Source organism: Triplophysa dalaica, chromosome 19, assembly GCF_015846415.1.
Source record: "Triplophysa dalaica isolate WHDGS20190420 chromosome 19, ASM1584641v1, whole genome shotgun sequence".
Classification (NCBI taxonomy): Eukaryota; Metazoa; Chordata; class Actinopteri; order Cypriniformes; family Nemacheilidae; genus Triplophysa; species Triplophysa dalaica.
The window spans coordinates 8,772,065-8,795,000 of NC_079560.1; the positions used below are offsets into that span (position 1 = coordinate 8,772,065).

The 22,936-nt window shown below is 37.8% G+C and overlaps 1 protein-coding gene across 1 annotated transcript in view; it reads right to left on the bottom strand.

Moving 5' to 3' along the window:
• Nucleotides 1–22,936, bottom strand: part of myo5b (myosin VB) — a 36,348-nt gene that overhangs the window by 12,899 nt on the left and 513 nt on the right. Inside the window, 16 exon segments of the mRNA XM_056730780.1 lie at nt 650–747; nt 861–1,007; nt 2,314–2,397; nt 2,798–2,920; nt 3,212–3,352; nt 4,215–4,296; nt 4,573–4,838; nt 5,425–5,534; nt 5,623–5,730; nt 5,808–5,889; nt 6,746–6,889; nt 7,542–7,637; nt 7,639–7,699; nt 9,248–9,392; nt 10,723–10,891; nt 11,785–11,895. Of these exon segments, the coding sequence (XP_056586758.1) occupies nt 650–747; nt 861–1,007; nt 2,314–2,397; nt 2,798–2,920; nt 3,212–3,352; nt 4,215–4,296; nt 4,573–4,838; nt 5,425–5,534; nt 5,623–5,730; nt 5,808–5,889; nt 6,746–6,889; nt 7,542–7,637; nt 7,639–7,699; nt 9,248–9,392; nt 10,723–10,891; nt 11,785–11,895 (1,967 nt within the window).

Sequence of the window (22,936 nt, forward strand, 5' to 3'; positions counted from 1 at the left end):
CCACACGGGGACTGGAGGATGTCAGACTAAGAACCGGGACTATGTGTTCGAAAGCATGTGACTGACCAAACACTATTCATTTAGCATCCCTGAAGGGACCCTTGTGCTCAGGAATGCGCAACGACGACAAACAGAGCCAAAAAGAGCCTTCTGAATCTTCCAGCAAAAATGAACAAATAAAAACACTTTATGTACTTATGAATATAGTCTAACACAGTAAAAAGCATACAAATATAATAGTCTGTTACATAACATTGTCATTTTGGTTGCTTGTATCTATTTGAAACAACTACATTTGGTGAATGTTACACAACGATTGAGTGATTAACTTACAATTATTCAACTGATTTAAAGAGAAAACAGCAAGCGACAGGTAATCAGCAAATCTCATTGAATTTGATTTGGCGTAACCTGGTATCCTTCTTTTTTGTGGAGCTTTCATGTATCATGTTGTTGGAGGAAACTCCAAGTGCAACTATGGTCAGTTTGATAATTTCTTGCGGCAAATCATGTCTCCATACCAGCCTGACTCTAATGCTCTCAAAAAGCTTTATAAATTTGTTACACTTCTCTATTTCAGGCCAGGAAAACTAAACTTATAAATTACACAGCTGGACCAAACACAGTTAAACATACACCTCATACTTACATAAAAGGTTCTTTAAAATCGTTGGGCTTGATGCAGCGCACGTAATGAGGAGTGGTTGCGTTCAACGTTTCCATCAGAAGATGTAGCGAGTTCCTGAACTGTAAAAGAGAGGAACCGTGAACAAAGAGTTTTCAAACTGTCAACTATCCAGCACATACTGTATGGATGTCTAAATCTTGCCCTGGTGGTCAAGCATTGTGCAACGGCTCACCTGAGTGCCTACGGTTTTTCTGTGCTCACGGTTGTGACCTTTTGGCATGGGTTTGGCGGGCCGGACGTTGACCCTGGAGGCCTTGCCAGAGGATGGGGCAGCGGCAGGATCTTTACCATCCTGAAAGAGATCAGCCACCAGCTGGAACTGTACAAAAAACACATTGATTGTTACTTGTCCTCTAGCTTATTACAAACCTTCACAACTTTAAACGCTAAGATGAGGAACAAAATATCAAAAAGTTTCCTTCAGACTACTTGTCTAGCTAGTCTACTGTAAAATTGCATTCCTCTCCAGCAGCACTTCAAAGCACTTTTAAGAGCTTTAAAATCTACCGCTTGAGCATCCACTGCAGGGCATGTACATTGTGTTTTAATGCATCACTAAGACCAGAATCCTTCCAAAAGTCTGAATTCTGACACAGAATACCGATGACACCATTGAAAGGTTTCACTGGTAAGTGACTAGTTTGATACACAGCTACTAAACCATACAAATACAAGATGGCGCTTTCCATAATTCGACAGTATTTGTAGTTGAGCTCTGCAAATTCACATCTCACATTCCTGCATTTTCTGTTGCCAAGAAACCTCAGGACAAAACATTGGGAAAGATCAGTATTGACACAGATGATGGAAATCCTATTAAATCTCTGCACTTAAGATGGATTGTGCTGTTTGTTTATCTTGCGGCATGACCGATACAGTGGCTGGTAGGTGTGGACAAGGTCAGAAGTCTGTTGGCCTGACAAATAAACTTTAAGTCAATTAACTGCTTAAACAGGTCAGAGACCAAAACATGAGGTCAAGTGATTTCAGTAACACAGGTTGGAGGAGTGTGAGATATTAACAGAGGTCTGGCGGAGCGTGAAACAAGACTGGAGCACAGTAACATGACTCAAGCTGGGTTTCTTTTGTCGATTGATATATACAAAACTTGAGCAATAATTTACAACATTAAACACAACAGTAATTTGGGTGTATAGAGCTGCAGAAAATATTTGTTTCTCCAGTTTCATTTTCTGCAAATAAATGCAAATAGATTTTTTTTTATTTGGTAAAAATAGGGTAAGTTGTTCACAGAATGAAACAGAAATTATAATTTTACCTAAACACATACCTACAAATAGTCAATTCAGAAAAACTGAAAATGGTCTTTGAAATGGTCTCTTAATTTTTCCTGCGGTTGTATGTTTTTATTTTCAAAATATTTACAGAAAAGCAAAGTACTGTATAAAATATAAAATTAAATGGATGCATAAAGAAACAATATAATACCATAAAATCATGAAACATAAATAAACAAATATGCACAAAACATTTTTTTTTCTTAAAATCACTGCACAAATGAATTGTGACAGGAAAATAGGCGAATAATCCTTATTTACCAGAGAAAGAATTTTGTTTTGTGAATTAACCTGTGTATTTTAAAACAGAATCTATCCAGTGCTCACCTGGCTGGCCTTGAGGATGTTGATCTGTTCCTCATAGACAGTGTCTCTGTTCTTCTCTAGGAACCCATCAGACTGGTATTCAACCTGTCAGGGACAACATGTGCTATTTTTGAGCTATTATTCAATGTTTTAAAACACAAAAGCCATGTTTTTTACTAGCTGTTGACAAGATTAAGTAAGCAGGTTTGTACAGGAAAGCAAAGGGGTTCAACTATTCCTCAAAAACGATGGGTCTCTTTGACATTCACATAACATCATGTATGTTTAATTTCTGATCCAGCTGTGCTGTAATGGACAAATAGAAAATTCACAAACCAGAACATCCGTCGCCTTACAACATTTGGGGCCTGTTTACCAGCATTAAACAGGATGTGGAATCTTATTCTGCTCTAGATTAACTGCGTTGATCCATTGTTGTTAAAATGACACTGATCGAAACAAAGAGTGTTGTGAGATGTATATGATTCATTTAAACTGCACCTACCTTATCTGCAAAGTGCAACACGATGAAGGAGCTGTTGGACATTCTGGGCTTCTCAAAATGCCCGCTGGCCGAGTGTTTGCTGTACAGCTTCTGGGCCCAGTTCAGATCTGTTCCTTTAGGCACCTGTTATAGACACATCCAAACATTTGAGGGATTAAAAACATCAGCTACGTTATTTGGGTTACCTGTAGCTAAAAGAGCAAGTTCTTGCTTTTGAAGCTGCTCTGATTCACACTCCGGAACTTCAAAGAAGTTTACCGGCAGATTGAATGAGGTGAATAAATAATCGGCTCATTCTCAGCGGTGTTTAAAACCAAATGAACTGCTCTGTTCTGAGACCTATTTAGATAACGCCTCTCTCAAATTGTCTTTATCTTTCCTCTGACACCTGTTTTCCCTCTGGTAGAGACTCACCTTACACTCCTCATCTAGAAGGTCCAGGATACCGAGCTTGGCTTCAATTAGGTCAATGCACGGCTGGTTGTCATAATAATCTATAAGCGTCCATGGTATCTGCTCCTTCATGTATTCTTCTTGCTCCAGTTTGAACACATGCTGAAGGATAAAATAAAGTGAGTGTTTCGTTCTAATATAAACTGTGTGCATCACATTTAATGCATATAATACACATGAAGCATTAAATATATTGAATGCGTGTCATTATTGTTTTCCAAAACCTTTTCATTTAACAAAACCAATATGCTTGTGTTGTAACTTAAAGTCACAGTTTACCCAAGAGGCAAAATGATATATTCAAGCTCATGTCATTCCACATTCCACAGATTTTTCCTTTAGAACACAAAAAAATATTTAAAAAACGCGGGTAGTCAAACAACATTGACTTTCAGTATATTGGCACAAAACCACTGACGCATTTCTTCTTTTGTGTTTCAAATAAGAAAGAGTCAAATATGGGCTTTTAATGGCATGATGGTAAATGATGAGATCATTTGAATTTTGGGGTAAACTATTCCTTTAAGTATTTTATTTTCTCAAAAAGAATGAGATGATTTACAGTTCTCAAAGCATTACTGACTTTATTTAAAGGATGGTCTCCATTGACTTGCATTGGTTTGTGTCCATACAATAGAAGTCAATGGGGAACAAAGTTTTTTGGTTACAAACATTCTTCAAAATATCTTCTTATGTGTTTCGCAGAAGAAAAAAGGTCATAAAAGTTTTAAATGTCAAGAGGGTGAGTAAATGATAAGAGATTTTTTGTTATTGGGTGCACTACTCATAAGTCCATTGCTAAAGTTTGTGTGTATCTGAATTTGATGTATTTCAACAAACAAGGTCAGTTGTCACATTCCTGAGGATAATGTCAGTAAGGAAATGGACATGAAAATGTAAAGCATAACAGAAATGACCCAAGCACGACTGCACATATAGACCAAAACTGTCATTCACTACTGACCGAGTTGAACTGTTGCTGGAGTTTCTCATTGGCATAGTTAATACAGAACTGCTCGAAGCTGTTGATCTCGAACGTTTCAAACCTGTTAAAAGATTAAACCATTCAGACTTTCTCGAAAAAAAACTGAGCATGTTACAGATTCCTTCTGCATTTTTCACCCTGTCGTCTCTGCTCATTTACTCTAATGCTAATCAATAGAGCTTCTCCTCTGTGAGAAAATAATTACTCTCAATGTAAAGCTGACTCTTAGTTTTCTACTAAGGGCTTCTACCCTTGAGACACATATACCTCTAGTTGACAATGCACAAATGAGTTTCTAAATCTATACGAGCAGGCCTCCTAAAAACACAAGCTTTACCCGTAGATATCCAGCACCCCGATGAAAGAGTGCTGTTTGGTGGACGTGTGCAAGGATTTATTGATGTGCTCTACGATCCAGTCGAACAGATGGGCGTAGATGTGTTTGGCCAGAGCGTCCCGGGCATTGACAGCTTGGGCGTGCTGCATGTTCTTCACGTAAGTCTCAGAGGTAGTCACCAGTTTTCTACGACACAGCCAGTGCTCCATTTGCTCTTGCTCTATACCCAGCAGCCGGCAGAAATGCTGCAGGTGAATGTCGTCCTTCTGCAGGCCCATAGAGAGATGGGATTGTTATTAAGGACATTACATTTAATACACATGCAACGCATTACTTAAAGTGATAGTTCACCCAAAGATGAAATGTCCGTCATCATTTCACCCTCTTGTCAATTTAAACCTGTATGACTTTCTTTCTTCTGCGGAACAAGCCGGTAACCAAACAATGGCGGTCCCCATTCAATTCCTTCAATTGTAAGGACACAAAACTAATGCAACCCCCGTCAATGTTCAATGGCTACCGCCGTTGTTTGCTTACAGACATTCTACAAAATATCTTCTTTTGTGTTCTGCAGAACAAAGAAATTCATTCAGGTTAGAATTGACAAAAGGGTGAGTAAATGATGAAGTTTTTGGTGAACTATCCCTATAAGGGTCACACAATGTAATTGTGACTGCTGGGAAACAAAACTATGCGCACTGACTCATGTACAATAAATTGCACAGCAGCACCCCAATCAGATTATAGCATTTAGAAAACTGCCTGTGCGTTATATGAATGTGGGAACGTCGTCTGAAGCCGTCAAACAAATAACATAATATACATAAAGCATGCAATTTGTTTGGCACTTACATTGATATGACAGGATTCTCCATCTCTCTCCGACACAATCACCACGTTCCCCAGGTGCAAGATGGAGGCAATTATCTTAAAGATGCTTATTTGGTGAACGTCTTTCACGCCTGCACATTACATAACGTGTTAAATGTCTATGCTAGAAGTTCACTCCTACACAGCAAATATTGCTAGATTTATTCCTGTGGTCCTCACCGAGCATTGTAAGAGCCTCTCTTGTCTTCACCAGATCTTCAGCATCGTTCACTCCCTCAATGAAAATGTTCTCCCCGAGAGAGGTGAACGTAAAATCTTCCGCACTGGCTACACATTGGGGTGAAAGGATTTTAGTAACTATAACAATAACTATCCTTTACAATTTAGGTTTTAAGGACTCTTACTCAAAGCAAGATCTTTAAACTCTTGCAGAGATGATGACGCGCAGAGCTGGTAGAAGATATGATAGTTTCTCTCTTCCTCAGCCTGAAAACAAATAAAGAAAACTATTTTAACAACAGCCATGTTTAAGTTATAGTTCAACCTAAAATGGATATTCTGTCATCATTTACTCTTACTCATTACCCTCTTGTCATTTCAAACCAGTGTGACTTTTTTCTTCCGCAGGACACCAAAGAAGATATTTTGAATAATGTTATTAACTGGCATCCATTCACTTGCATTGTTTTGTGTACAATAGAAGTGAATGGGTCCTGGCAACTGTTTCTTCAAAATATCTTCTTTTGCGTTCAGCGAAATAAAAAAGTCTACAGGTTTGAAATGACAAGAGGGTGATTAAATGATGATCAACTTTTCATTTTCATCACTTCAAAAGGATAGTTCACCCAAAAATGAAAATTCTATCATTATTTACTCACCTTCGTGTTAGAACACCTAGGTGTTCTAAAACTGTATTAATATCTTTGTTCTGATAAACACAGAGAAAGATATTGGGAATAATGCTTATAACCAAACAGATCTCGACCCCCGTTGACTCCAACAGTAGGACAAATTACACTGGTAGTCAAAAGTGCCCCAGACGAGTTTGCTCTCCTACATTCTTCAAAATGTATTTTTTGTGTTCAACAGTACAAAATAAGTATAATGTCATTTTTCCTACCATGGGAGTCAATGGGGGAGAGACGAGATCTGTTAGGTAATAAGCATTCTTCCAAATATCTTTCTCTTTTTCATCAGAACAAAGAAATGGTTTTGAACAACTCAACGGTGAGTAAATGATAACAGAATTTTCATTTTTGGGTAAAGTATCCCTTTAAGGTTGCAGCTAAACTGACTGCAGTGCTGCAGTTAAAGCCCAATGTCTCCTTCCCACACAACACACCTGAAACACAACTCTGGATTTTTCGAGCAGGTATGTTCGCATGTTGGCACCGATGATGTAGTAGCGCCTATCAAAACCAATCTGGATGTACTTCCCAAAGCGACTGCTGTTGTCATTACGGGTGGTTTTTGCATTTCCAATGGCCTGCGTGGAGACAGAAGAGTTAATCATATGTGAGTCATGTCATATTATCAAATTACAATGATTGATGCAAAACAAAACACGGCAAGGGTGGAGGGAGACTTTCACAACAGAGGGTGCAGCTAAAATATCCTGTGTTACAGGAGGCTAAAGACATCACAAAGTAATTGCTGGGATTTGAGATGATTTGCTTGATTAAGCTTGGATGTTATGAATCACATGTACGGTAGTAATGGGATGGTCCATCTATCTCTGTTTCTGAGTCCTAAAAGGCTCTCATTTCAACTGTAATGATGTCTTTAAATTGCCTGAGATTTGACTCTCATTGGCACACAGATTATCTTCCTGAAGGGCGAGTGTTATTGCACGGATTATCGGTTCGAGCCAGACGATTCATGAGTCTATTTTTTCAGCTCAAGTGTGTCAGCGGCAGCACTGCTTTGAAGTAGTCTTTCAACCTTTATGTTTTTACAATTCATTAAACTATTTAGTCAGGGTCATTGAGATCCAGATGCGGGCGGTGTTTATTTTTGTGAAAATGACTGAATTGTGAGAATATCCAGCTTGTTACATGTACTGAGAATCAACAGAAGTCATTTTAACGTATGGATTTCAAAATGGTTGCATAAATAAAGGATTGATTTTTATAGCATACCTCCATAATAGGGCTGGAAGCCAGCACTTTTTCTTCGACGTTGGTTTCACTGGCTGAACCCCCCACAGTTGCGAAGAACCGCATTGCGTACTTTGCAGGAAACCGTTTTTCCAGCACCTGACTCGCCACTCACGATTATTGACTGGTTTTTCTCATCCCTGCAGGAGAGAGTTCAGGTTAATATGCAGAAACAATACTAATACTCCATAAATAAATATACATAACTATATACTATCTAAGTTGAAGTGAACGAAATCTGTGTAACATATTATCATATCATTTTGTAGTGTGTTTTTCGGCATTATTCCAATAAGATTTAACATCCCACCAATAGATTCCAACACATATCACTACCCTGCTGAAAAAAACCATAGAAACCATTAAAGAAGTTATAATGGTTTGAAAGGGATTTGTGCGGGCTTTAATGGAAACTGTAAAGGTTCTACTGGTATGCGATGGATTCTATTGGTGGGATATTAAATCCTATTGGAACAATGCCCAAAACACACTACAAAACAGAATTTTGTAATGGTTTTAATGGAAAAAGCTAATGGTTCATAATGGAATTTTAATGGAAACCATTAGAATTTCTGTTTTGGTTTCTGTTGGGTTTCTATTGTTTATTTTCAGCAGGGTTGACACCATTATAGTTTCCATTAAAACCAATACAATTCCCATCATAAACATTAAATCCTTTATATTTTCGAACACTACAACTGATTTATAAGAAATAATATAAAAATCATAAAAAATAAAGACACAAGGTTTCCGTCCGACAGCGACGACTCGTATATTATTGGCGCACATTGATTTTCTCATACAGAAAATGTACCAAGCATCACTTAAACAAGAGCACTGGCTATTTTCCCACTTTGTTGGCTGTCTAGTTCTTTTAAATGTCTCTTTTTACTCTGACGTATTCAATACAAACACATCAACACATTCAGCTGCCCCCCAAACAGTCTCTGCTGGAGTCCATACACATCACACACATGCACACGCTTCCCCTGAAGAGCTACCTCAAGAAAACCCAAACACAGCACAGGGATGCTTGACACGCTCTTAAATAATTGAAATGGTCCTTCAGTGTTACTGACATGTAAAGCCCAACTTAAACAACCAATCAAATCCAAAAGATTTTGACCCTGGGACCTTCTTAGCTTATTTTGGGACGTTGGCATTAAACAAATCATTAAGAAGTCATTACGTCTCAGCGTGGGATGTGTAGCTGGGGCTTAACATGATGTGAAAATGGCTTTGTCTTTTGTTTCAAGCGACAAAAAGCACGTAAATACAAAGGTTGGAAGAATGATGCAGCTTGCACTGTGATTATCCACCCACCCAATCCATTACTGAGCCCAACTGAACTTTGGGATTACTCACAGCTTTCGGTGAAATAATGTCATTTCCTGTTTACGACTGTTGGAAATTATCAAAGCTTTATAACTCTGTCTTTATTGTTAAACAACAGACAGCTTAAATATTTCTTCTACCTGACTAAAACAGATGTCTTGACAAACCTCACCGGACCCTTCACTAGGGCTGTCAGAGACAGGCATTATTTTAAGCCAATCAAAAATGCTCTCTGCCCATCGATCATATCAGGAGGTTGTTGGAAAGAGGGAGTATGGTACCTAACCCCCCTTTTGCAAACAAACTCTTGAAACATTTTCCGTCTCGCATGACACGAAAAAGACAGCATGTACCGGCCCATCTGTTTGTATGCCTCCTCTGCCACAGCGAATATGTGAGGGTCCATGTCCCCCATATTCTGTCCGGTGTAAGCATTGATGACTTCTTCTCCATAGATCTGTAGCTGCTCATATGGGTTGATGGCCACCAGCACAATCCCTGAGGAGAACCATACACAAGGTCAAGAAGACACATCACATACAATCAAATTGATGCAGGAAAAAACATGAAAGTGATGACACACCAAGAACTGTGTCACTCAAGAAGACGTGTCACACTTCGACAGGAGGAAAGAAACACGGAAAAAAAGGAATTCTGACGCAATGGGCATTGTTGTGATGTGACAGATATGATAATGGAGATTCATTCATTTGTTCCTGAGTATTACAGGCCAAACCCACAATAAAACAAGGCAAACAAGAGCTGGGCTAGATCGCATACATCACATACACTCTTACAACTTTGTTTGAAGTCATTCTGCTGAATGGAATTGTATTAAAGACTTTATTCCAAAAATACTTTTCAATAGGATATGCACACCCACATTAGAAACAATCCCAAAATGGCACAAGCCCGTTTACAAGAGCAGGTTGCCATAGAGAGCAGAAACGTGTGTAATGAAGGTACAGTATATTAAAAAGAGACTGTCTTTGTTCCCCTGCATTGAAGTCTGGTGACCCTTGACACCCGTTTATAGCATTCAGAGAATTGCTGTGAGAATTCCAAAGCCAGACAAAAAAGAAGGAAAATTCCAACAAACAGATAAAACAGACATGAAACGGGGATCTAGGCATATTAACACATTATGTAAAGGAGTATTGTTTAAACATGTCATTTGAACTGTTTTATTTGTTTATAAAACTGTAAAAATATATATATATATATTTTGGGGGGAATCAATACTTCCTAGAAGCTCGAAAGTCGTGAAATGCAAAAATCTTCAAAACTATGAAACAGTCCTAAAGTTAGCCCACATTTTTCATTCTGTAATTGGACACAGTTTGCTGGTATTTTGTGTCTCTATTCAGTTTTTTTTTTGCACATTGTATAGTATACCAGTCTCAACTGAGGATTAGAGAGTGAACAAACAGGATGCATTCTTTCTTTTATAAACACACAGACAAAACACAACTGAACGGAAGGGAACACAATGCTTTTTAAAAGTTTAACTATTTGGAAAAAAAATTACATGAAATAAGATTTAAAAAATGCTTTAGAAATATAGTTCCTTTTTAGATCATGTTAGATAAAGAATTAACTAATTGTTACCAAATACAACCTTATTGTAAATTGTTCCCCAATTATTTCATTTGTAGATTCCTAAAGAATTAATTGGCTCTTGGCGATAACACATAAAGAAACTTGGCTCAACACAACAGTAGAGAAGTAAATATAAAACTTAAAAAAAAACATTAAAATAACTAATTGACAAATGGAAGATCTTTTATGTCAAAGTTATGATAAATAGAAAATATGACAATAGACTTACCACAGTAAGTGTAAATGTGATTGGACTCCAAGAAACGCACTTTGAGATTGTAGAGCACAGCCGGCTCATGGAGGTAGCTGAGAGCTGTGAGGTCATTTTCTCCAACCAAAATGTCAGGATTCCGAAGAAACGGAAGCTTGTCTTTGGGACCAATTTTATATTCAAACGTCTAGACAGAAACAGTGAATTTTTATGTCAAGAAGTCTATTTTCCAGTCTCACAGTGTTCCAGGCAGGGTGTACTGTATAAAACAGATCAGTATTCTATCTTTTGGTTTATTTACACAGATTTCCCCAGGCATGATATTTCGATCATACACTTGAGAGTATCCCATTCACCTCCTCTCCAAGGGCCTGCTCTTCTTTACCACCAAAACATGAATATGATTGATAAGACACACTTTTCTCACTTTGGTGTAATTGTAATAAAGTGTGCCTGAGTCTGGTTTAATTCCTAACTGCTGTCTCAGGACAGATGTTCTAAACCCAGAATCGCTCAGTCGGCTTAAAATGACTCATCCCTCCAGTTTAACCTGATTTAAGTTCTACTTTGTTCAAACAGGCAGCAGAAAATAGATTTACGTCACATTATTTTTTGGCTTTGTTTTGTCTGAACACAAAAAAATAAAGACTACATTTATAATTTATACTGTCAGCCCAAATCTGACAATTTGTGTATTCAACTGGAACCTAAAAAAAAAAAGATTGACTTCCAAAATGTGTATCGTTACTGTTTAGATCTGACTTGTGAATTCCATTGCAGTTTTGGGTTTCAAGAATATTGTTGGTCTATACCAAAAAGACGTCTGACATATTAAGTTTTGCAAGATGTGAAATATGACATAAGCAAAAAACTAGGCCACATTTTATCATAGTGTCTGATAGAAACGGAGTTCATGTGACTTTTTTGGGGTGTTCGCACTTTAATCTGGTTTTTAAACCCACACCCAAATGTGACTTAAAACTTTAGTGTATCAGGTCTCAAGCAGTTTTTTAGAAAACAAATCCAATCCATGCAAAAAAAGCTGATGTAAGGTAAAGAAAACTGAGTGTGTTCACTTACAGATTCATCTTCTAATTTGAGGTGAAGAATGGAGTCTCCCTCCTTATAATCCCTGATGATTTCAGCTGCCTTCCAGACCTCTTCTGGGTCAGGGATCCAAACCCGGGTGTACTGAAATACACATAAATACCAAATGTAATTCTAAAATCCACCTGACATTCAACCAGAAGCAGAGAAAAACATCCAAAGCTTTGACAGATTCTTAACTAATAAATCACTCCCTCTTATTTAACTGCAACCAATCCCAAGTCTCCAATTCCACAGCACAACACTTTCATGAATTACTGAGAACAGCAGATATGGATGTAAGAATTGCATGAACAGTTTGGCATCACATGGAGGAGCTGCACTTGGATACGAAGACTAAATCTTCGTATTTCCCTCTACGCTTGTTAACCTCGGAGGCTAAACTTTGGGAAGCACACGTCACACTGTATCGGGCTTCCTGAAGTTGACAACCTCATTCTGAATCGTAGTTATGAACAGGGTGCGTGATACATAAAAAGATCTTCAGATATAAATGAATGCAGTGCTGCCATCTCCAATCGTCATGGGACAATTTCAGACTGAATTCCCATTAAGGAACAAACATGGTGTGCTAGTGACACAGAGCATCACACCCGGTTTAATCCAAGATGCGAGTACCAACAAAGCCTAAAACTCTTGAGGGTCACACCTGTTGCATGACTCAGTAACGGTGTGGAATACGAAGACGTCTACAAACAGAATATTTGCAAAAATAAAACAGATAAGGGGAATGAGTGTGCCTGAATATGATGAAAAAGCATAATGAACTTGATTAAACTCATATAGCTCTAGTCTAGTCATCTCCAGAATACTCGATTACTCGTAAAATCTTTGTTCCGGGGGAATGTTTACCTTGGAGTTTGTTCTCGTCAGAGAGATACGGTCTGACACAATGAGGACGTACATTTAACAGGGCAGAGTGTATTGATGGCTGCTGCTTAAAGTAGAATCTTGAGTGAAAAAGGGAGATTCAGCAGGAGATAGAGGAGAGTCAATCTTGATAGAACAGCAGGGGGCTTGTCATGGTTCTGTGGTGTGTTACATCACTCTGTGACGCAAATCCCCTTAGAAAAGCTTCTACTGTATAATAATACAAAAGTAATGAATGACAAAAGAAGATTTTTTATGCTTTTTTATTGATGTTTGTCAGCCATGGCATGACATTTGGCAGTACGAAGTCATCTTTATTAACATTACAGCAGACAATTAAGTCCACTTTTGATTTCATTGTCTTTAATTAGTCATAGAATTTACTATTATTATTACAATATTTAAATGTAGGACTGTCAAACGATTAATAATTATTTATCTCATCCAATATAAAGGTTTGTGTTTAAATAATATTTATTTAACATAGCATTTATAAACACATAAATTTAACAAAATGTTTATAATATATAATTAAGATTATCGGTAAATATAAATAAATTAATACATTTATATACATATTTTCTTAATATATTTACACATGTATGTGTATTGTTTTTGTGTTTATTAACACAAAATTGCACTACACAGATATTATCTAAACACAAACTTTTATTATCTAGATGCGATAAATCAGTTGACAGACCTGTTAACATTAATTGCTCGGTTCATGATTTCACGTAATTACATTGAAAAGGTCACGCTTGATGTAGGCCGCGGAATTATCAAATCATTGTTTACAAATGTGGAGAAGGAGGAACGTTCAAAAGTTGTTGAATGTTCAATGACACATATTGAAATGTCTTTGTGTCAGTTTATTGTTTAAAATGGTCATTTCGTGTGCGTACCCTGGATGTTGTAATATTTAAAAAGCCTGACCTTTTCAACAGAACTACGTATTACGTGAAGTCATGTTATTGCATCGAAGAACAGAGCAAGGCGAGCATTTGTGTTTATAAAGCATGTACATTTTAATTTTTTAGAAAATGACCATTCGTTTCGCTAGATAATACCCTTATTCATCGTCTGGTATCGTTTAAAGCCCATTGAAGCTGTAATTTTGACAATTAAAAAAAAAAAAAAACTGTGTGCCTGATGTCATTAAAATTAGTTAATCTATGTGTTTGTGCTTAGTTTTATTTATATGCACGGTCAATAAACTCCGCTCTTTCAGGAAAACTTCTTGGTTTAATATGACTGCCTCTTGTGTGCACTGCACTCCAGCAGAGATGAGTGCACAAAAATATGTTTTTTTTAATTTTAGCAAACTGTCATTCTGGTGATAAATTATGTGTGAAGTGGCGTTTATAATCTCTGCAAACTGAACTGGATCTAAAGGACATATGATGGTAATTTATCTAGCCCAAGATTTTATTTATGGGCTGAAAACTACCCATAAACCTTTGCCCTGGACGGAGACATGTCTTTATTTTTATCATAAAATAAACTAGAAGTTTTTCATTTAAAAAGTTCCTTAAAATCTCTTTAACCTATTTGAAATGCCATATACTGTAAACAAACTACATAGGAGAAATATGAACCCCATCAGGCCACTAATATTTAAAAGCACACAATAAGATCTCTTTTCAGGAACTCTGTTGTCAGGAAGTGCAATGTGATAAGCAAAACAAACCATGTTCTATTAAGTTCAGTGAAGTATTTTGGAAAATGCTCAGTGTTAAGGTAATTTCTCACAAGCTCCCTTGCCCCTAATTTGACACATTTTACATATTTAAAGGGGTCATATGGCGTGAATATGTGTTTTTGTGTGTCTTTAGTGTGTTATATGGTGCCCATGCATGTATTAGACACGTAAAATTTAAATGAAGGTGTCCGATTAAAAGATGCATTATATCTAAAAGCCAATGCTCAACCAGACCTGACTGAAACGCCTCATGTAACCACACCCCCACAAATCTACGTCAGTTCGCGGTATGCGTTGACTAAGACCACCCAAATGTATATGCAAGTAAGGTTGGCGTACTTGTAAGCACAATTGCTTTGGAACCTGATGTTCCAAATATGGCAAAAGCGTCACATTTACTTCACATGCTCACAGTATTAGACCAATCACCACGCACTGGTTAACTGGCCAATCATAGCACACTTCGCTTTTCAAGACGAGTTTTGTTAAAAATCTGTACGTTTCAGAGAGGGGGGTAAAGAGAAGATACAAACATGCACGGTATGTGGAAAATACAGCGTATAGAACCTAAAATCGTGTATACACATTGCATTACATCTAAAACAAATGATAATATTCATTTTAGCCTTGCCATATCACGCCTTTAAAATATGTACACACTCTCACCACAGGAACTGCATCACACACCATCAGAGCATTGTGGGCGTGTACACTCAAAGTGAAATGAATAAAATGAAATGTGATGCTTTGACATCATTATGGATTCAGTTGCCCTAATATAGTGGTGTTGCCGTATAGTAAACCATATGCAAATAGTGCTGAGCAAGACCATTGGCTTATTTGGTTTGTAAAGCATTCTCAGATGACATAACCCTGGGAGAACAAGCCTCAGCGGGAAGGTCTGGGTGTTTTTTGACGTTGTCAAGGAAGTAACAGCATTTGAGTATGTTGCTTCGCAAACAACATCAACTTGTAAACAAAATAACAGCAACCATTCAAACTGTTGGTCCATTTGGTGTGAGGGCACAGCAACAGTGATGGTTACAGATCACCAACAGCACATTTAGTTTTTTTATCAAAATTCAAATTTATGGTAATGTTACATGACAAAAAGTACTGTATTTGTATAAAATATGTAATTTTAAATGAGATTAAAATTCTGAGCGAAATTCTGGTACAAGCGACAGACTGAAATTAACTGGCTCTTGAATTCACATATCAGAACACGAAAATGTATATCACAATATCAAAATGTACAAAATTCATGTACTCGATTTCCATTTAGTCTTATGGAAATCGGTTAGAGAGAGGTTATTTACAATATAAAATACTGTCACATGTAAAGGTGTCAGGCAGGACAGTCTCTGTCTCTGGTGAATGGATGAAAAGGTCCTGCTCATGAAAGCGTTCAGTTCTATACCCATAAAAACAAAAACAATTCTCTTATGATATAAACCGAAGCCTCGTTCTTTATTTACTGAATGAACAAATGGCTTCACTCACTACCAACACACAATGACATTCCAAACAAACACCAACGGCTACTATATGTTAAGGGAGGGATCCAGTCAAGTTCAACAAGGGTCTAATTTGCCCAAAGTTTATTTTCTATATCCTCATTTAATCATCCACTTTATTTACGTCACATTGCCCCTTTGCTGAGTCTCATGTTTTAGAAAGAAAATTGAAGAACAAAGAAAACAAAGAAAAACCTGCCTAGCTCGAAACCTACCCTGGTATTCATAAAAAGCCATAGCTGTTCGATCACTATCACTATAAATATCAGATCTATATGATTTATGAAGGATAAAGGGATGCAATATGTGATGGGCAGATTAGGATTATAGTTTTTGAAATGGCTACTTCATGATCCAACCATAATAACCATTAGAATAAAGTCAGAACACCCCAAAGCAACAATGACATCTGAATGAACACTGTCTCCTCTCTGCATGAGTCCAGAATGAATTAGTAACTGATCCCCATCTCTTGCCATACTAACCAACTAAACAAGACCACCACTGGTTCGGCACCACCTTATCTTCACTCGCTACTGCAGACATATGTACCGGCCAGATCCCTACGCTCTGCGAACGAACAGTGTCTTGTGGTGCCATCCCAAAAAGTTTAAAAATCTCTCTTGCGCACCTTCTCCGGATCTGTTCCACCTATGGTGGAATGATCTGCCTGCTGCTACAAGATCTGCAGTTTCTGTAGCCATCTTTAAGAAACGTCTGAAAACACAGCTCTTCCGTCAACATCTGACTGATCTGTTCTAACTCTATTTTCTTCTCTACTCTTTAAAAAAAAAAAAAAAAAAGAATGAATGAATGAATGAATGAATGGTTCTGTATACTGTGTTGGGTTTTATGAGACCAGCCCTCTTTTTTTGATTGCACTTATGCTTTTGTTGTACTTATGCTGTCCCAATTGCTTCTATTGCCTATCTCACCTGTAAGTCGCTTTGGATAAAAGCGTCTGCTAAATGACTAATTGTAAATGTAAATGTCTAAAGATAAATGCTCCCTTTCCCCAAGATGTATCAGTCCTGTGATGAATGGTATGTCTGATTTTGGACAAACCTGAATGCCAAAAAATTTCACCAACCTATTTTCTCCATTGGATCTTCTGGAATTGACATTTTTGGTTCTTTAAAAGACAAGGCATCATCTTGACATTGTTTATTATAATTTTAGATTTCTTAAGACCGTAAAAAGATTGTGCGTGACCAAGCAAAATGGCGGAATATAATCAGTTAAAAAGGTATGCTGATCTTTGAACCTTCAAGCTGAAATAGCAAGTAAACTGCAGTGACAGAAGAAAAGGCAAAGCAGATGGAACGGTTAACCTGACTACACCCTTTACATTAAGCCTACAGTATATATTTACCATTTACATTCACAGGACATAGCTAGCAGGAAACAGTAATGACTGACACATACCTGTAGTTTATGACCTCACCAGAGTGGCCTATCAGACCAGATCTCAATTTACTTTAATGTTTGTACATATTACATAAACACATAATACAGGTGAGCACTCAACCTATCCTAAAAGCGTGTGTTCAGCTGTTGGAGAAGATCTGAGAGACTTTTGTTTCATTATGTCGAGTCAAAGCTCGAAGTGTTGTGATCTGTCTTCTGAAGGAGACTGTAATGTAGGCCATACAGATAAAGAGTGATAGGGTTAGAGGGAGTCAGGGATAAGACTTGGGCTTTCTGCACATCTTCTGAGTTATATAACAAAGAGCCCTGTGTCCACGTTTCAAACAGTTACAGGTCATTTACAGTGATTTGGTGACATCAGAATACATCATCTTAACAGGGCTGGGCTATATATATTAGAAATCACCAATAAGATTGTGAAAGAGATTTACCTTCACACCAAAATATTCAGACACTAGAAATAGTTTTTAATATTTGTTACTAGTGAGTGCAGGACTCTGTAGTTCTTTCATGTAAGTGAGGACAGCAAAATAAAGAACACTGTGACATTTTGTAACCAAAAGCTCTTCATACAGTGGCCTACCAGTAAAATGAATTAAGATTTGGGACAAAATTATTCAGACACTTTGATCTGACCATGTTTTGCTTGAGTGGTTTTCCCTTTAATTGCTATGGAACGAAATTAAACATTCCTTGGTCATTTTTCTGGCTAAATTGGTGTTATCCAATTGTGTAGATATACTCAACACCTATTCATCCTTACTCATTAAATTCATTTCTATTGAAGTTATCTGACATTATTAAAATGAATTTGTTTTGACACAGTTTAACTCTGAATTCTTGTCTTAGTTTACTACTATTTCCTAAACTATAGCGAATCAACTGTGATAATGTGAGAAATGTTGAAGGTGTTCGAATAAATTGTGGTTTGACTTGTCATATTGAACAATATCGTGAATGCAGAATATGAAAAGGCAATTTCACTCCCACTTTATGGCTCAAGAGTTGCGCAAAATGTAACTCCTCATTCAAAATGGCGACAGAAAACAAAAGGTGTGGAAAGAGACACAGAGGTGGATTGTGTATCAGTGCCCCCGAAGAATGCACAATCTGTAATTTACAGTAGATACTAAACAACACGGGTTCCCCAAAAAGTGAGTGGTCCCCTTTTGAATCCCCTGGACACAATTTGGGTATATCGCATATCTTCTAATCCATTAAAATATGTTGACATAAATAGGTGAGCCATTGTAGCCTGACTTCTCTGAAAAGTGTAAACACTGTATGAAATGTGTGAAGCCAAGTCTAGATTAAGCAAAACATGAGTTTGAGGAAGGACAACCTGTTTGTCAAACAATGGAAGACAGGCAGCTTAGACAAATTGGTAATGTGGAAAAATCATTTTTGCAATTCTATCTCACCATTTATGGATAAAAGCCATAATTATTAGTAAAATAAAGTACTGATGAATCTATGTTTTTGTTCCATGTCAATCACACAATGGAAGGGAACAATCTACATCAGTTTTGGGTTTCACAACTTTTTTTCTTAAACCTACAGTATAAAGGTAAATACAAAGCTGTGTGTCTGTGCTAGCCACACCCTGATCACTGTCGGCGTCCTCACAAAAGTCCTCAATGGAAAGACTGGGGGTTTTCTGGAGGACTGTCACATTTTTTATTTTGGATTTCCCTCCACCTGTGTGTTTTGTCCAGTGCATTGTCCAGGAATGTCTGTCTGGGCAACTGCTCAATTCATGAGGAAACTGACACCAGAGTCTGTGAAGAGTGAGGCTTTGTGACTTCCTACTTTACTCATAACAATTATTTCATCTTAATTTTACTTTGAGCTTCAGTAAAGCCATAAAAGGGATGTTGAAACATGATTTAAAGAACCAACATTGGTCACAACCCACAGAGCATGTCTATAAAACTTCACAAAGATAAAGCCACAGGGAGGCACAGGGTTTTGTTGCACAAAGGTGAACGTTAAAAAGAGGACCTTAAATGCTTCAATCAGATTTTCCAGATCACCACTCAAGAGACATTTCTGCATCAGTTACTTTATTAGCATAACCCACCCGTGTGTGGTAACTCCACTCTAGGTGAGGGAGTGTGAACCCAAAGCTCTGATGTAAAGCTCCCCCTGGACCTGCCCACGACTTGTTTACCAGACCAGAGGTGCTGAGAGACCTTCAGAGTGTACTGACGTATTATACAATGTAATTGAGAAGATGTTACAGGCAGATCTAAATGTAGGTACAAACGCTTAGGTGGGAATATAAGATATTGTGTCAGAAAGTTGGTGTTATTCCTTAACATAGCATGTCAGATGATGTCACCATGTGTGCTTGCAAATTATTGAAGTGAAGGACTAGGGTCTAGAGAACGGCGAGGACATTTAATGTGCTTCCCCTAAAACAACTCTTTGGTTGTCTTGGCAATATGTTTTGGGTCTTTGTCATGATAAAAGCACATGCACGACCCATCTTCAGGTATCTAGATAAGGGGAGACGGTTCTCGTCCAAGATTTTACGGTACACTGGTCCCTCAGCCCCTCAATGCTGTGAAGTCATCCTGTACCCATAGCAGAGAGAAAAAGTCCTTAAGCATAATGTTTCCAACACTGTGCTTCTCTGTAGGGATGGTGTTCTTGGGGTCATAGTAAACATTCCTCTCCCTCCAAAAACACAAGTCAACTTTGGTCTCACAGCAGTGCCACACTTTCGCCAAAGCCTTTTCTGAATCATTTTGATGTTCATTGTCAAACTTCAGACGAGCCAGGCAGGCCTTCGAGGGGAGGAGGACCTTACAGGTGCTTCAGGACTTCAAACTATTGTGGAATAGTGTTTTACCAATGGTTTGCTTGCTAACTGTGGTCCCAACTGTCCTGAAATCATTAATAAGGTTCTTCTGTGTAGTTCTGGGCTGACCTTTAACCTTTCACATGATCATCTTTACCTCATTGGGGAAATCTTGCAGGGAGCTCCAGACCAAGGGCAATTGATAGTTATTTTGTATTTCTTCTATTTCCAAATAATCGCACTAACAGTTGTCTCCTCACCAAGCTTCTGTGTGTAGCCTATTCAAGGTTTGTGCAGGTCTCCAACTTGTCCCTGACATCCTTTAAAACCTATTTGGTCTTGACCTTGGTGGTGGGGAGGTTGAAATGGAAGATACAGATTCTGTTGGCGGGCATCTTTATATACATAACAAGTTGACTTCTTAAAGCGAGTAATTTCTTAATATGACAGGACTACACTGCGGTCCATATAGAGAATGTGGCGCTGACATCACGCCATGAGAAATGGTGGGTGACGAAGCCATATTTGTAGGTGGTGGGGGCTCGTTTCTGCCAGTGAGTTTAGTTCAATGTTGTTACGTTTCACTTGATTTATTCTCTTTTTTCACTCCTTCTAATTCTCTTCACACCACTGTACGCAAAACAAGGGGAGAGCCGTAGTATAACAAAACAAGGCTAGTAAAAAACCTCAGAAGATGGTGGCCCTGCCCCAGCATGCACTGCGCCATGACATCGATTGACAAGCTCTAAAGGCACATAACCATCTGTGGAGCAAGACTTCTTGCTAGTTTGTAGGGGATCAAATACTTATTTCACTGACTGAAATGCAAATCATTTTATAACCATGGAATAACATTTTTCCCCTGATTTTTTTTTATATTCTGTCTCTATCAGTTAAAATAAACCTACCATAAAAATGATAGACCCTTCATTTCTTTGTAAGCAGGCAATCTTACAAAATCAGCAGGGGATCAAATAATTATTTTCCTCACTGTAAACATGACATTCATTCTAAGAGTGTGTGCTTCATCAAATATAGGTTGAGGGAAGGGCATTTCAACAAAGAAACAGAGGGGGTTGGGGCTTAGAAGGGGGTGCATTGTTGTGCCTCAAATTAACCCAGTTTTTAGAGACCAAAAGCTCTAACAACAAAATATAAGTTCAGCAACACAGTACATTCACACTAGGTAGCACCAAACAGCAAAATAATGGGACATTTATTTATTAGACTTTACTGTTTATTTAGCCTATGTTTTTGTATATACCAGGGAGACAGTGCACCGAGCCGTTATGTTCTCATATGCGTTATCATTTTGGATTAACAGCCTATTTAACAAATAGCAAGCTGGTCTAAAAAACAGATGGAAGATTATGAACTCAACATTAGGTTGTCAAAATCCACTTAAAAAAGATCATGCTATACCCCCGTCCATATTATTTGCCTACCGCCTTACCAATGGACAACGGCACTGGAAAAAATGTAATCAAGCACACATGGCCGGGATGACATCATTTGGATGGGACAATTTTAATAAAGATTGTGCAAACATGTTACACAATGGGCTATAAGGTAGGAAACATGAGCCAACTAAACAACCTCGGCGCTTTATTGGTGGACTACAGCATCTGATAACAAAATAACGACATAAGCAGAATAGAAATGGTTAAATAAGACCTAGAGATGCAGATACCGAATTTCTAAAAAGCCGATTATTCAGAGTGATATCTGCCGATACGTATTCTGAAGATTATACTCATATTTCTTAACTTCCTGAATGTTATCATTCATATAATGACTTTTAATATAAAACATCAACCTGGTAATGTTTCTGAATATTTTCTATATACAGACCACATGTTTCTGTCCTCTTTTAATTGACAGGATATATCAGCCCTCTTCATTGGCTGTGTTTAAACTATCTGCCGATAGCAAATACCGATTATTGGCCGATATATCTGTGCATATCTAAGACTACTACTACTTTCATGGTGAATGTAAGAGAGTCAGCTTGAACTCAAGAGTGCATACATGCATGAAATATTTCATTTTGCATACAAGCCCTGCGGAAACCGAGTCACCTCCGTCATTAAGAGACGGTTAATATTAAATGTACTTTTTCAGCCCTTAAAAACGTTTTTAAAGCAAAATGTCTTCAAGGTCAAACGGGAATGAACTCAACGGTCTTTCTTTATCTCTCCACTATTGATTAGTATGAGAAAGACATGGCTGAAACTTCCGGCTACAAACAGCAAAAAATCCAGTAATGTCGTGATGACGCCGTCATATAACCACACGCTGGTCGTGTATCAAAATCTAGTGAACTGCCTACCTAGACAGCATTTACGTTATATTGAATGCGCATTCAAATGTTCGGCAAGCGCATCTGAAGCTGACAGAAACGTTCCCGTTTACAACAACATTAAACTCATCGTATCTAAACTTTGGACTTTACATGTTAAGATTTGTAATACATCCCCTGTGGTCTAGACAGCGGGCTACATTTTGAAACACTATGAACACCGAAACTACCTGCCTGCTGACTGCAGACCGAAACTCACTCACACCTGTACTGCACACGACACTTCCCTATGTTTTATAGGAAGTAAGGGGTTGTCAAAGCAGAACTGCTTGGCTTCAAAGAGTCGAATATTATTTTGATATTATCCCTTGTTTGATTCTATGATGACTTTAAATGAGATATATTTTATTACGCCAAGATTTAAGTTTGACTACGTTTCTTTTTCAGAGTAGACTATACAAATTACTACAACACTGCCCATCTGTCAGTACCACCTTAAATCTAAT